General features: G+C 51.5%; 1 protein-coding gene across 4 annotated transcripts in view; it reads right to left on the bottom strand.

Moving 5' to 3' along the window:
- The window catches only part of LOC142784679 (uncharacterized), a 264,403-nt gene that overhangs the window by 55,561 nt on the left and 192,960 nt on the right, over window positions 1-15,882 (bottom strand). For 3 of the 4 annotated variants that reach the window (XM_075883153.1, XM_075883151.1, XM_075883154.1), the window contains one exon: window positions 12,286-12,471. The exons of the other annotated variant lie outside the window; for it this stretch is intronic. In XM_075883153.1, the coding sequence (XP_075739268.1) occupies window positions 12,286-12,471 (186 nt within the window). The remainder of the gene's footprint in view (window positions 1-12,285; window positions 12,472-15,882) is intronic. 4 annotated transcript variants of the gene reach the window in all.

Here is a 15,882-nt window from a genome sequence, read left to right as displayed (position 1 = left end):
GCAAGTACGCGAGTGGAGTCCAAGCTTTCTCCACTCGGTATGAACCAAGCCACTTTGGAGCGAGAGAAGCCGAGAAACCCTTGCTCGCGTCGCTAAGACCGTGGTTTGTGCTTCAGGACGAGGTCACCTACCGTAAATGAAAGGTGGCGACGTTTTCGGTTGTACTGGGCCTTTTGCTCAGCCCTGGCCCACACCAAATTCTGCCTCGCTCTACTGAGAGCTCGACAAAGCCTGTCCCGAAGTGTTGAAGCGTAAGCAGAACAGTCTGCCGGTTTTTCCTCGTCCCTGAGCTGGCAATGCATGACACTGGTCACCGAATTTGCCAACATCCTTCCGAAATTAAGGAAGGCGGGAAAGAAACCAGTAGAGCGACTCTCAAAGGTTCGGATTGCAAACGCGAGTTCACTCAAATGGTCTGCCCAGTCCTTTTGACTTTCGGCAAAGGCCGCCAACATCGGTTTGAGCGTACGATAGGTTCGCTCCGTCAAACTGTACTGGGGATGGTAGGGCGAAGTGGTGCAGTGATCTATTCCTAGGGAACGGCACGTATCACCAAACACCCGAGCGGTGAAATACGACGCGTTGTCCGTGATCAATCTTTTCGGAAAGCCGAACCTACAAAACACTTCCTGTAGCCTCTCTAGCACCGCTCGCGCTGTCACTTTCGGCAGCGGAAATAACTCCACCCATTTGGAAAAATGATCAACGACTACCATCAGATGTATGAACCCCTGCTTACTCCTGGGGAACGGCCCCATTAGATCGCAGGTGGCTACTTGCCACGGACGTTCACTGACAATCTGTTTTATTAAGCCGGGCGGCTTGCCAACCCTTGATTTCACCGCTTGACAGACGTGGCAGGAACGGCAATAGCGAAAAATGTCACGCTTCATGCCAAGCCAAGTCACAACCTTGCTCAGTTTCGCAAGAACTTTAGAGCCACTCAGGTGACCGGCCGTGGGCTCATCGTGAGAGGCTCGCAACAGTGCACCTCTCAGACTTTTGGGCACAACCACCTTAAACGGGTCCACTGACTCCTCATCGGTGGCTATGTATTTCAGCAGGAGTCCATCATGGTTCAGCAAGTATGTATCCCCGGGGGACCCAGCGACACACGTCGGTTCCCGTCCCCCTGCGCCCACCGCACTACCAGCAGCGTCTCGGCGCTCCGTCTCCCCGAGACCGTTGCTCAGCTCGTGACAAAACGGATCATCTTGCTGGGCTTTCAGTAGCTCTCGTCTGCTGAAAGCGATTTCCATTCTCCCAAAGGAAAGCCTGGTATCGTTCCCACTAAGGACTTCAGCCATCGCCTTTGCTCGCATTGGCGTCATGGGTTCGCTTCCCTTTCGCTCCCCCTCTCACCCGTTTCGCAGCGCGCTGCTTGCCTGACCCGTGGAAAGGGTTTGCTCATCGGCTCACTCACCCTTTTCTCCACTCAATGGCTCCGCTGCAGTTTTGCCCGCGCCACTCGCTTGCGCAAGGGCACCGCTAGCGGTCGTCGCACCGGGATCCCGCCTCCTGGTAGACACTGGGGCACGAGATAGCGCGTCAGCTACCACGTTACTGCTTTCCTACTGATACTGCACTGAAAAGTCATAATGCTGTATTAGGAGAGCCCAGCGCGCTAGCCTGCCTGCAGGCTCACGGAGCCACATCAGCCAGCTAAGCGCGCTGTGATCTGTTTACACCACAAATTTTGTCCCATCAAGGTAGACATCAAACTTCCGCAGTGCAAGTACGATGGCGAGACACTCCCTCTCGGTCAGGGAATAATTCCTTTCCGCGGGTATCAACGAGCGGCTGGCAGAGGCCAACGGTTGCAACACACCATCATATTCCTGTAGGGAGAACTGCTCCTAATCCCAGATCGCTTGCGTCAGTCTGGAGAACAAATGGTCTGGTCAGGTCGGGAAGCTTGAGCTGCGCCGTCTCTGCAATGGCGCTAGACAGACGGCAAAACGCCTCTTGTTGCTCAGGTCCCCATCGCCACTCAGCTGACTTACCCAGGAGCTTGGTCAAAAGCGCCTGCACTCGGGCACAGGACGGAATGAACGACTGGTAAAAATTGGCCATTTCGAGAAAGTGGCGCAGGCCGCGTACGTCCTTGGGCGCAAGGAAATCGAGGATTGCTCGAAGTTTCTCCCGACCTGGCTCAATGGAACCTTCGCTCAGCGTGAAGCCAAGTAACTGAACTCGGGTTTGCGCTAGCTGGGCCTTTGCGGGATTTAACGTCATCCCGGCAGCTCTCACCCTTTCGAGCACATCGGCAATGTGGGCAAAGTGCTCTTCGAATGTTCATGATTAAATCACGATGTCGTCGAGATAGCACATGCAGTAAGACCACTTTGCTTCCCCGAGGACGTGGTCCATGAGTCTCTGAAAAGTCACAGGAGCATTTCAAAGACCAAAGAGCATACGAGTGAACTCAAATAACCCTCTATGGGACGTGAACGCAGTCTTGCACCAGTGACGCTCATCCATCCGAACCCGTAGGTAACCTTTGGAGGCATCTAATGTAAAATACCGCGCAGTGCCGAGGTTTCCTACGATGGAGTTAATCGTGGGGAGCGGATAGGCATCCTTACGAGTCACTCCGTTCAGACGGCGGTAGTCTACACACAGGCGATGACTGCGATCTTTCTTAGGCTCCAACACAATTGGAGACGCCCAGGCGCTGGACGAACGGCGAACAATGCCAGCTGAGAGCATCTCGTCCAGTCAGCCATCAATTACCTGCCTCTTGGCCTGGCTGACGGGCCTGGGGTTACACTTCAAACGAAGCACATCGCCAGTTTCGATCGAATGGCTCACCAAATCGGTACAGCCTGGTTGATCGGTGAAGAGCTCATCGTATTCGCATAACATTGCCGCCAGACGAGCCTTCTGTGTATCATGCAATTGAGTCGCACAGGCGATCAAAGGATGCGGAGCCTCTTTGTGTACACTGCTAGATCCCGATGAAGATTTTGAGCCGACGAGTGCATGGCGCAGGGGCCTGCCCCCGAAGTTTGCACGTGACACGGTTTCGACGCTTAACTGCACAGGCAACAGAAAGCGCCGGTGGGCTGATGAACCGCTTTAGCTCAGAAAAAGGTACGTCGCGATAGCCTCCATTCGCAATGTCCACTACGATACCGGTTTTTAGGAAAAGTCCCGACCGAGAATTACAGGAACACTGAGCCCTGGAAGATGAACGAAATGCCTGGGTCTCATTCGGCCTCCCCGTCTGACAGTCAACCTCACGGCGCCCGCCGACTGGGCCACGCCTCTCGCGAGGGTGAATGTCGTTCGGCTCTCCCGCAAGCGCACCGAGTGCTTCTGCAAGTGGGACAACACCTGTGCGCCAAACAACGAAGCGCTTGCACCCGTGTCCAGCATTGCCGAGAATTTGCGACCGACAATGATGACCGAAATAAACGGCGCGTGCACACCAGCAAGACTGCTTGCCAGGTACGCAGAGGGGCGAAGCGAGAGTTCGGCCGCCCGTCCCTTCACGAACGTTTCCCTGCCTCACAGGAGGCACAAACACGGAGCACTCCCTCACTATGTGCCCTCGTTGACGGCAGCAGAACCAGCGCACTCCATCGCGGTCCCTTTCCCGAGACGGAGCAGCTTCGAGCTGCAGGGGTCGGTTCGCCGCGTGATCAAAGGAATCGCTCTGACGACCGTCACCACCGGTGACGCGCTGAGTCGAATTTCGTCCCTGCTCGCGCGCGTCGAGTTGCGATGCAGCACCGGCTGCACGCCTCTCGTACGTGTAAGAATCTAAAGCCAGATCGCTTGTTTCTCACGTGCGCCCACCTGTAGCGGTAGCCGCAAAGGCAGCTCCGGCGGGCTGTTGCCTCTGAGGAAGGGTCATGGCCCCTCCCCACGCGCAGCGCGGTTCAATGGCCTCGCTGGCTGGGGGCGATAGGCATGCGCGGCGAGAACGTCGCCTTGAATGCGCTTTGCCTCGACGGCAAATTCCTCCAAATCACGGAAGCGACTGCTGAGCAGGTATGCCAAAAAAGTCGGGTGTGCCTGCCTGATCACTTGTTCGACGGGCTCCTCGTTCGAGGCTCTGGGCTCAGCGATAGAAAAAAAAAGGTCTTCCATCGCGCGTACGTACTCCTGAAGCGACTCATTAGGCCCTTGTGTGCAGAGTTCGAGCTCGCGCCGCATCCTACTCTCGTAGTCAGCGGGTAAGAATTCGCACAGGAAGGCCGCGCGGAACTCATCGAGGGTTGCTGCTCGGTGGCCGGAAAGCCAATGCCACCTGGCCGCCATGTCAGTCAGTGCAGCTGGGACGACGCGTCCCAGCTGCACTACGCCTTATTAGCGCCTTATTAGCGCTCAACTAATAAGGCATTTAGCGCGGCGCAGCAAAACAGACAATGTTCCAATACATAAATACACAATACTTCATTGCCCTTGGCGGCACCCCGAACAAGAGTACAATGTCCGCTCCCAGGACGCGGGGAGCAAAGGCACCCACACGCGGACGTTCACAAAAAGAGGAAACCCCGAGCACGTCGCAGCTGGCAATGGCGATCTTTGACACGCCGGTCGGGAAAAGGTCCCTTGCGGCTATGCTGCGCACTCACAATGGTCGCGAGTATTAGGGCAAACCTAGTACGCGTAGGCCTACGGCAAGTGGGGCTCGGTGTGGTACGACCACTTCAAGCACTAGGCACTGCTGTGGGCTTAGCATACGGTACCGAAGCTAGCGCTCAAGTAAACTCACCTGCCGAGGTGCCAAAGGCCACCCCTGGCAGGTTATAGTCCCAAAGGGGACGCGGACGAAGGAAATGCGTGCTTACCCAAAGCCGACCACGGAGGAGAGAGAGAGAGCTCCCTCAGCGTGCACCACGTGCCGCGCCCGCGCCTGGTGCCATCTATCGCCACGCGCCGTTACCAGAGCAAGAGGGTGTGGCCATGCGGCGGAATGCCCGCCAAATGGTCGCGGGCGTGCCTCAGATCTCCACAAGGTCAATATCAACAGGAAAGAAGGGGTCAATAGGAAGATCAAGAGACTGAAGGAGTCCGGCAGGACTCGTAAGGGATTTTTTTTCGACGTTGGCACTGGTCGCATGCGACAAAATAGCGGCGGACAGAGCGATAAAGCCTCGGCCAGTAAAATCGGCGATGAACGTGGTCGTAAGTCTCAGACAGACCAAGGTGACCGGCAGAGGAGGTGTCATGGAGCTGGGCAATAACACTCGAACATAGGTGGGAAGGCACCACGAGGAGCAGTTCGCACTCATTTGTGTTGACATTGTAGCTGTACAAGGTGCCTTTAAGCACAAACAGTCCAGTAAACGGATGGGGCGTCGGAGAGTTGCGCTTCTCAATAATGTCACGCAAGATGGTATCTCGGCGCTGTTCATCACGCATGTTCCTGAAAGCAGAGGGAGAGAGAGCACACATGGCGGCCCTTCATCTATCATCTAAAGTCTCAGGGGGGTCCACTGAATGACGGGACAAGCAGTCAGCGTCATGGTGTAAACGACCAGATTTGTAAGACACTGAGTAGTCGTATTCTTGGAGCCGTAGTGCCCAGCAACCAAGACTCCCTGTTGGATCCTTTAATGACGAGAGCCAGCAGAGACCGTAATGATCAGTTGTGACGGTGAAACGGCGACTATGTAAGTAGGGCCGAATATTGCCAACCACCCAAACTAGAGAAAGGCATTCCCTTTCAGTAATCAAGTAGTTCCGCTTGGCCGCAGAGAGCAGACGGTTGGTATATGCGATAACGCTGGTGCAGCCAGTTCGATGCTGGACCAAAACGGCACTGATTCCGTGGCCGCTGGCATCAGTGCGGACTTCAGTTGGGGCAGACATGTCAAAATTGGCTGGAATAGGTGGTGTTGTGAGCAACGCGACGAGATTAGAGAACGCCGAAGCCTGCGCAGCACCCCAAGAGAGTGGAACATCTTTTTTCAGCAAGTCCGTAAGAGGTCCTGCCACGTCCGCAAAATTGTACTGCGGACTTCCTTAGTGCTGGTTAGGACGGAGAAGTTTTGCACAGCTCGAACTTTATCAGGATCAGGGCATACGACAGAGTCGACAAGATGGCCCAAGATGGTTATTTGCTGGCATCCGAAATGGCACTATGATGAGTTCAGTTGCAGTCCTGTGTTACGAAAAACAGAAAGAATGGACAAAAGGCGGTCGAGGTGTGTTTCGAAGGTCGGGGAAAATACAATGATGACATCGAGGTAACATAGGCAAATTGACCACTGTTTCCATCATTCAGTGTCCATGATTTGTTCGAAGGTGGCTGGAGCATTGCATAATCTGAACGGCATGACCTTAAACTGGTAAAGACCATCCGGGGTCACAAAAGCAGTCTTCTCGCGGTCCATGTGGTCGATAGCAATTTGCCAGTACCCCGAGCGAAGGTCGATGAAAAAAAAATGCTTAGCGCCATGAAGGCAATCCAGGGCATCGTCAATGCGCGGTAGCGGGTAAGCATCTTTTTTAGTGATCCGGTTCAGATGTCGGTAGTCGACACAGAATCGCCAACTGTTGTCCTTCTTCTTTACAAGAACAACAGGGGAAGCCCGTTGACTCGAAGATGGCTCAACTGTGTCTTTGGCGAGCATCTTGTCGACTTCCATTTTAATGACCTGATGCTCCGCAGGAGAAATGCGGTACGGCCATCGATGTACCGGAGATGCATCGGTGCTTGCATCTGAGATTCATCGGTGTTCATGCGGTGCTTCACAACGCTGGTTTGACCTAGCGGACGGTCACAGAAGTCTAATGCATCAAAGTACGATTCCAGGACGTGATGGAGCGCGTCAAATTGATGCGGCAAAAGGTCCACCGCGATCATTGTTTCCACATTAGAAGATGGAGTATGTCGAAGAACAGACTTGCGTGCAGTTGGGGCGATGCACATTATTGGGGTACAAAGCTGAGATGGTGCAATCCTCAGAGGGTGTCAGCGTGGCGACAGCTATTAGACACGGAAGCACTTGCGGACACAGAGCAAAGTTCAGCGAAGGAATGCAAGCACGCTTTTTCAGTAACAGAATAATAGTGTGCGAAAAAGTAACACTGTGAGTCAGAAGGACGGATGCAATGGGCGTGAGCACGTAGCCTCCATCAGGTACAGGTGGCGTCGCTGTTACAGCAATGCACGTAACTGTTTGCGGTGACAAATGGACATGTTCAGGAGAGCAGAGACGAATTTGGGGCGGAGTGAGCGTATCAGTCGTACAAGGCAGGTCAAGTTGCAACGAGCTAGCTGAACAGTCAATGAAGGCCGAATGGGCGGGCAAAAAATCTAGACCAAAGATAACATCATTGGTGCAGTTGATGAGAACAGTGAAGAGGACGGAGGTTTGATGGCCGACTATAGTAACGTGTGCTGTGCAGACACCAACGACGGCAGCTGCACTGCCGTCAGCAACACGAACACAGCGTGAAGGGGCTGGAGTCAAGACTTTCTTTAGGCGGTCACGAAAGTGCGAGCTCATAAGAGAAATTTGGATGCCAGTGTCGACTAAAGCTTCAACAGATAAACCATCCACTTTTACATCAATCAAGTTCTGTTTGGTCGGGAGGGTCAACAGAGAAATTGGCAAATCGTAGCAGCAGCGTCACCTCCAGGAGCTGCGCCAGTTAGTTTTACGAAGGAAACCCTCCGGCGAAGGACGGGGATGGGGAGCGGGTGGCAGCGGAGGAGACCGCGAGAATCTACATCGCGGTGAAGGCAAGCGGCTGTATTGGGCATTGGTCGTGCCGGTCATGTCGTAATGGGCAGAGTCATCACGGCAGGGTAGTTCTTGGCTGGAAGGGCGGGCTAATGCATCGAAGTTCGTGAAGTTTGGGCTTGTGCACGAGGGCGAGGTTCACGTGCTTCGGCAAAGACGCGAAATGTGTCCCACTTGTCGCACCGGAAGCAAATTGGCCTGTAGTCAGGCGTCCTCTATGCGTTTGGATCTTGGATACGTGGAGCGGGATGCCGGTAGTGCTGACGGGTGTTCAAGATAGGCGGATAGACATCAGATCGGTGCACAGAACAAATCGTTTGAAGGCCCGTGTTTGCAAATTCTTGGCGCACAACGCTCTGTATGAGGGATATGGTGGGCTGAGGATTGTTCGGCATCGGGACCCTCAAGGGTGCTGGTGACATCGCTTCGATTTCACGTCGAGCGACCCCCGTAATGTCAGCAGAGGGTGGATTGGGCTGGGTCTAAAAACTGAGGTCCTCACAAGTTGACGTTGCAGTGATGTTAGGAAGACGGGTGAAGTGGTGGGCAATGCGACGGCTTTTAGCCTCTTGAAAGCGTCGGCACTCTTTAATGACGTCTTGAATTTAAATACAAGGAGGCTAACGGCCTCATCAGCGATGCCCTTGAGTAGGTGCGCAACATTGCCGGCTTCGGTCATGGTGGTATCAGCCTTACGGCAGAGGGTCAAGACATCTTGAATATAGGCCAGGTAAGACTCCGTGGATGTCTGGACACAGTTACCAAGTTCTTTCTTAGCGGCCTGCTAGCTCCCGACAGATTGACCGAATAACTCGCGCAACTTCACCTCACAGACGTCCCAGCTGGTGAGCTTTTCCATGTTGTTGAACCATGCCTTTGTTGTTGAACCATGCTTTCCATGCGAGTACATGTGCCTGTCCATTGCACGCTCACAAGCGCTCATTTACTTCAGTTGACATTAAAAAACCTAGCAACGCCCGCTTCGCTTTGCTGGCCTGCGACGTGTAGAGCTATGATCCGAGGATCTGCCCTTTGGAAAAAGGTCTATCATCAAGTGGTTCAGCGTTTTATGCAGCACATTGCGTTCACACGCAAAACAATCACAGGAACACAGTTGATGTTCTGTTGAGTCATCACTATCACACGAGTCACACCTGGACGCATCTGCCATTCCTATGCAAAAAAAAATCGCAGCATATCTACGGAGTGAATGATGATGAGTGGGGCGAAGCGTCCATCAGCCCATCCGTGCTTCAGGCTGTCAGTTCTTGCTTCCATTCGTCTGTGCGACTATCCGTGCATCCATTCATGCATCCGTCTGCGAGTCCGTCCATCCATCTGTGTCTGTTCATGGGTCCACCTGTCCGCACGTCCGTCTGCTAGTCTGTTTGTCCGTCTGTCCATTTAGTGAACACTTTAAGTACCGCCATCTCCCATCTTGCATCCCCTGTGGCACATACCCACTCTAGAGTGGGTATGTGCCATCGGTGGCTACTTACTAATACATACACACATATAAGGAATGGACAGACCCACGCCTTGAGAAGCTTCGCCCCTAAAAGAGTACGCTTTCGTGAAAGCTACTTCTAACCGCAGACGGCATGGTAAAGTTGCGTCCCTGTGGGAGAGGGGCAATGGAACTCGAAGCCTGTGAAACAGTGGGCAGGCAGGGCTTGGAGCTCCCACACCGGCGCACAGCGCGATCTTTTTGTGACAGACACATCTCGAGTGTGCACGACTGCTAGAGGCATTCACGGCTCAACACAGGGACCAACACATTGCTCGAGGCTAGAGGGGTCTTAACTAGCGGGCCACAATCGATGAGGCATCGTCAGATGACGATACATACAGCAGCACTGCCAAGAGGGATTCCATGCCTACCAAAACTTGGTTTTCGAACCTGCATGACGCCACTGACATGAAGAATATCAGCTATGAGGCAGGGTCAGGGGATGATGGGAGTGTAGCGAACATGAGTGGCCTGAAATGCATGGAAATGAGTGAAGGGGATGACTTCAAGTAGGTGAAGAGCTCGAGTTGTTTCAGTACTACTAAAATTGGGTCAAGTAGTCTCAGCACGGTGATGAGGTTGTAATGTCCCTGGATGGTGAAGAGGTGGTTGTTGAAGAGAATGGAGATGAGAATACACGAGGCGACAGCAGCACTTAAAACTGGGAAGGTACAGCCGACAACAACGTCGGGCAAAAGTAAAGTGAGACCATGCAGAATGCAGACATCAGCGGCTAGAAAGCTGCACATTTGGATCCGTATTTGAAGGAAGACAACGGGAAGGATAGAGGTAAGAAAGAGGAGGAGAAGGAAGAGAATGGAACGAGCAGTGAGAAAGAGGCTCGCAGCGTCGACGAAAGTGGCCCGGCCGAAAAACAAAATGAACACAGCACCTTTGTGAGAGAGCACAGGAGGAAGAAAAACAAAGTGGTGGAATTGAAAAAAAGCAAGCCAGGGCGACTTACCTAGGGCAAGCCAGGGTGACTTATCTGGAAGGTGGCAGACGCGACACGTGCCTTCAGCTAGGTGTCACATCTCGCATCTTCCGAAGGTTGATTTGGTTGATATGTGGGGATTAATGTCCAAAAACGACCAAATGATTTTGAGAGCGGCAGCAGTGGAGGACTGAAAATTTCAACCACCTGGGGTTCTTTAACGTGCACCCAAATCAGCACACGGGCATACAGCATTTTCGAAAATGCAGCAGCCGCAGCCAGGATTCGATCCCGTGACCTGCGGGTCAGCAGCCGAAAACCTCATCCACAAGACAACTGCGACGGGGCAGCGTCCGAAGGTGCCCGGGCTGGTTGTCGAAGACAAGGGGTGCGAGAGAAGCGCCAGGGAGTCCGAGACACGAATGAGGCAACTAAATATGCAACACTAACAAGATGCAATGGGTCATAAGAGAGCACAAGAACAACGCGGAGGAAGCCACCATCGAGGAGGATTCAGAGTAGTTTCGTGTGTGTGAATCACGAGCGTGCGTCTTGCCGTGGCAAAGGCTACTCCTATTCTGAACTGAGCAGACATTCATAACCACGAGGAGCAGAGACGTCTGCGGTATCTCACCTTTTCTACTGAAGGGGAGCGAGCAGTGTAGAGAGAACCTACTTCCCTGTCAAATGTCAAAGATGGTGCTTACGACTAAAAAAATTGGTCCCGAATCTGGATGTCAACTGCAAATGTCGTCGAAAGACGATAGTCTTGTGTCTGGAGAGAGTGAACAAAATGTTTATTTGATGTTCTGCGCAAGAAAATCGGTGAATCGTATTCTGGAGGCGCTGCATTAGAGTGCCTCAAGCGTGCAGCTGAGGCGAACGAGTGCATAGAGGCATATTAGACCAGAGCACCATCTAGCAGTTATTTTCGAAAACGAAGGCGTGCGCGCTTGCAGAGAAAAATGCGCGCCTGTCTCGGAGGTGATAAGGTGTAGAACGCAAAGTGACGGGCAGGTGCCACCACCGCGTGGTCTTGGCAAAGTGCTGGAAACAGTTAACTTTTTGAGCATCGCATTGCACTGTCAGTGCAGCGCGATAAACGCTACAGTCCTTATAGTTACTTGTGTGTGCCTCTTCTAGTATGAAGGCACAGATACAAAACATCGATGTGTTGTTATGGCACCTCAGATATGCGTAATAATTGCTTTTTAATTGACAATCGCATAACTATGAATGCTGAATCTTAAGCAATATTGGTAAGCAAAACAGACAAAGGTACAGACAAACAGACCAATATAGGTGGGCAAAACAGACAAATGTACAGACAGACAGACCAAAATTTTTCGGTCGAAGGTCCCCAAGAAAGACTATCATCTTTCAAAGTGTTTGCAGACAGTGATAAGAAACTTTATAGCACTGCCTGTGGACAAGAAGGGCAAAAAACCTACAGCACAGCCTGTTTGTCTTCTCAGTCATTTGCAAAAGTGCCAAGCACGTGAGTGCGGGATTGAGTGTTTGGTGAAATGGTGGGCAGAAGGGGCAAGGTTAAGTAGAATGTGTGTACTTGATCATTAAATCATTTACTGTGAGCTTGGGACTCAAATGCAATACATATTCATTAAGAAAACAAAAACAAAATTTTACCACGAAATTCGGAAAGAGTACAACCGCCTACGCACGAAAGAGTCAGAGGGGGGGGGGGGTGCCATGTCTGCCCCATATGCTCCAAGAGGTTTGCTTGTCCCACCATTGTTTAAAGCACAGGATTAGGCCCGTGCATTTTTTGGTAACGGCAGCAGAGAAACAGTGGTCTTGCATTGAAAGAACAGGTATGTACCATTTTTTCTCCCGGAAAGTTGGGGACCAAAAACAGGCTGCTGTGAGAAATACCGTCTTCACTTAATTTTTATTTTTGCATAACTACAAAGTTTAAACTGTTTTCTGTCAAACGTATCTGGTGGGGCGTGCTTCAGTGAGACATTATGTGGCTGCAATGATTTGAATATACAGATGAACACCTTTATAAGGCATGCTCCAGACAGCGATTTACGCCTTTTATACAAGGTGTCTCTTATAAACAGGGTACCTACCATGCATTATTGATGTCAAGAAGCATGAACAAAACGTCTGCGTACCTGTTGGAAGTGCATCTACAGGCAATGGGCGTGCTGGCTTCCGCTCTGAGTCGTTATGCTCTGCCAGTGGTATAGATGGCTTTATGTGCTGTGGCAGCTCTGACCCCTTTTTGCTCGAGATTCCTTTAGCCTGAATGTCGGTAATTCGTTGCCGGCAGTAATAAGACAAAGGACTGGCAGGAATACCTGTAGAGAGCGACGAATGTTTAGATATCGCAGATAAATCTGGATACTCTAAGGGTGTGATATCTACAATTTACACCCTTGATGCCAGAACATTGTGAGAACCTTACCACGTTCGAGTTTTTCAAGCTGACAATGGCAATGCATCACTTTGCGCAGCTGAAAGAGGGCAAATTTCAAACTAATCACTGCTCATAATTGTTCAGCGAACTGTGAGCGTGGGAGGAAGACACAGACGAAGCAAACAGGAGGCACACAGCACGAGCGTTCATGCTGCGTGCCTCCTCTTTGCTTTGTGTGTGTGTGTTCCTCTCACACTCCCAGTTGGCTGAACAATTATGAATTACCAACTAGCCCACCTTTCCATTCTAATCGCTGCACGCCCTCCTTACTGCTCAACTTGTTAATTTTGTCATGGAATATGATCAACTTGTGAATTTTTAGGCATTAGTAGCTGAGCGATGGGCGACCGAAGCTGCTCCAAAAACTTGGTCAGATATATAAAGCTTGTTGTAGCAATGATGATGATGATGATGATATATGGTGTTTTTTGGCGCAAGGGCCATTTGATGGCCAAAGAGCGCCAGTTCATGAGACAGGAATGTGGACAATGGTTGTGATTAGCGGCTGTATAAGGGCCATAAAATTCCTCGCAGTAAAGCGGGTAAAAACATACAAGCAATAAAATCATGACTATGCCGTGAAAGGTGTGCATGGTGTGAATAGGTGACAAAAGTTGGTGATAATGAAAAACGATGGTGGACATGTATGGCATTAGCACAAGTACCTCACAGGTTAGTACCCTTGCGTGCAAGGGCCGTGAGGCAAGTGCTTTCCTGTGTAGCCACCGCAGCAAAAACCTCTCTAGAGAGTTCGTGCTACGATATGCCCGGGTATATGATATGAAAATTATGAATTTCCTTTAAAAACGCTAATAATGATTTGTGACTAAAAAGCGGTTCCCTACCGACGAACATTGCAGGGTGTAAAGGTATATGTTGTCGGTAGGATAGTGGGAAGTGTTGTCTTCTTAGAGTGTCTAAATGTTATAGTGACCCCGCTCCTAACTGCAGCGGACGATCACCGCGGGTTCACGCTTAGCGAGCCACAGGGCCGCTACTCCGTTCACTCGCGTGTAGCGCACCGCTCCGCGCGCGCTCAACTGATAAGGCGTTTAGCGCGGCGCGGCAAACAGACAGTGTTCTAATGTAAAAGTACACAACACTTTATTGCCTCTGGCGGCACCCCGAACAAACAGTACAACGTCCGCTCCCGGGACGCGGGTAGCAAAGGCACCCGCACGCGGACGTTCACAATAAGGGGAAAACCGCGAGCACGTCGCAGCTGGCAATGGCGAGCTTTGACACGCCGGTCGGGAAAAGGTCCCTCGCAGCTATGCTGCGCACTCTCACGATGGCCAGTGGGCCTGGTCGCGAGTGTTAGGGCAAACCTCGTACGCGTAGGCCTAACGCAAGTGCGGCTCGTTGTGGTACGACCACTTCAAGCACTAGGCACCGCTCTGGGCTTAGCGTACGCTACCGAAGCTAGCACTCAAGTAAACACGCCTGCCGGGGTGCCCAAGGTCACCTCAGGCAGGCTACCGTCCGCGATTCCCAAAGGGGACGCGGACGAAGGGAAACACGTGCTTACCCGGCGCTGTCCACGGAGCAAGAGCTGCTCCCTCGGCGCGCGCAGTGGCGCGCGCCGTGCCCGCGCGTGGCGCCATCTATCGCCACGTCATGTCATGTCAACAGAGCAGGGAAGCAAAAGGGTGTGGCCGTGTGGCGGAATGCCTGCGAAATGGTCGCAGGCGCGCCTCAGATCCCCACAATGTTTACATTGAATTAAAACGTGAAGAACTGTTAATGCCTCACCACATTTATCACACAATGGTGGATCACCACCAGACAAAAGATGTGTGTGTGTCGTGTATATGTGTCCTATCCTGAGTCTTGTTAGTGTTACCTCTGTTAGACGTGATTTTGATACTGGTGGCCAATGGCCAAGGTGTGGCTTGATAACGTGTAGTTTGTTTTGTGTGTGTGTATCCCACTTGCTCTGCCAGTAGTCCCTGAGGTTTCGTTTGAGAGAGTGCTTCAGATCAAGGACCGGGATTGATATGGGTGTAGGGGCAGTGTTTTTGTGGACGGATGCAGCGAGCTGATCCGCCCTCACGTTGCCTTGGATCTCACGGCGCCCTGGCACCCAGCACACCACAACATGTTGGTTGACTGTGTAGAGTGTGCAAAATATGGAGTAAAATGAGACAAGGACAGGGTTTTTTTGTTTTTTAAGACTGTGCAGAGCCGTTACCACACTGAGGGAGTCTGTATAAATTACTGCTTTTTGTATTTGTAATTGTTTAATGTGTTTAGCTGCCACAAGTATCGCGTAGGCTTCCGCTGTGAAGATACTTGTGCCTGGATGTAGAGGGCCAGCATCCGAAAAGAAAGGGCCAACAGCAGCGTAGGACACAGAGGAGTTAGACTTAGAGGCATCTGTAAAAAACTCAGGACGTGTGTATTTGTGTTGAAGTTCCAGGAAATATGTTCGGATATGGGCAATGGGCGCATGTTTTGTAACCTCTAAAAAAGACACATCGCAGTCTATAGTCTGCCACTGCCACGGTGGCGGGTATGCTACAGGAGCCATTAAACTGTGTTCGAGTGACACTCCAGTGTCCTCAGCTAGACCCTTCAGGCGAACTGAGAAGGGCTGCCTCATTGAAGGCCTGTTTTGAAAAAGAATGGAGCTCGACAAGTCATTAATAGTAGAGTATGAGGGGTGCCTCTTGTCTGTTTTTACCTTAAGGAAGTATACAAAGGACATGTAAGTTCTTTGCAGATGAAGCGACCACTCATTTGACTCAACATAAAGGCTTTCTACGGGGCTGGTGCGAAAAGCACCCGTAGAAAGGCGGATGCCCAAATGGTGCACGGGGTCCAGCATCTTCAAGGCACTTTGAGTAGCAGACTGATAGACAACGGCCCCATAATCTAAGCGGGTGCGAATGAGGCTTTTATAGAGGTTCATGAGACATTGCCTGTCACTACCCCACGCAGTACGTGACAACACTTTCATAACATTCATGGCTTTTAAACATTTTGTTTTTAGATACTTGATGTGCGGTACGAAGGTCAACTTGTTGTCCAAGATTAAGCCTAGGAATTTATGCTCCGCATTGACAGACAGACGTTGACCGTTCAGTTCAATGTCAGGTTCCGAATGCATGCCTCTCTTTCGAGAGAACAAGACACAGGTGCTTTTTTGTGGGTTAAGTCGAAATCCGTTTTCATCTGCCCATTTGGAGACCTTGTTTAAACCCAGCTGAACCTGCCGCTCACACATTGCCAAGTTGCATGACTTGAAGCCAAGCTGAACGTCGTCGACACATGTACAATAGAACATATTGCG

This window comes from Rhipicephalus microplus, unplaced genomic scaffold (assembly GCF_043290135.1).
Source record: "Rhipicephalus microplus isolate Deutch F79 unplaced genomic scaffold, USDA_Rmic scaffold_15, whole genome shotgun sequence".
NCBI lineage: Eukaryota > Metazoa > Arthropoda > Arachnida > Ixodida > Ixodidae > Rhipicephalus > Rhipicephalus microplus.
The sequence above is the reverse complement of the archived record's forward strand: the minus strand, read 5'-3'. Positions and strand labels throughout refer to the sequence as shown.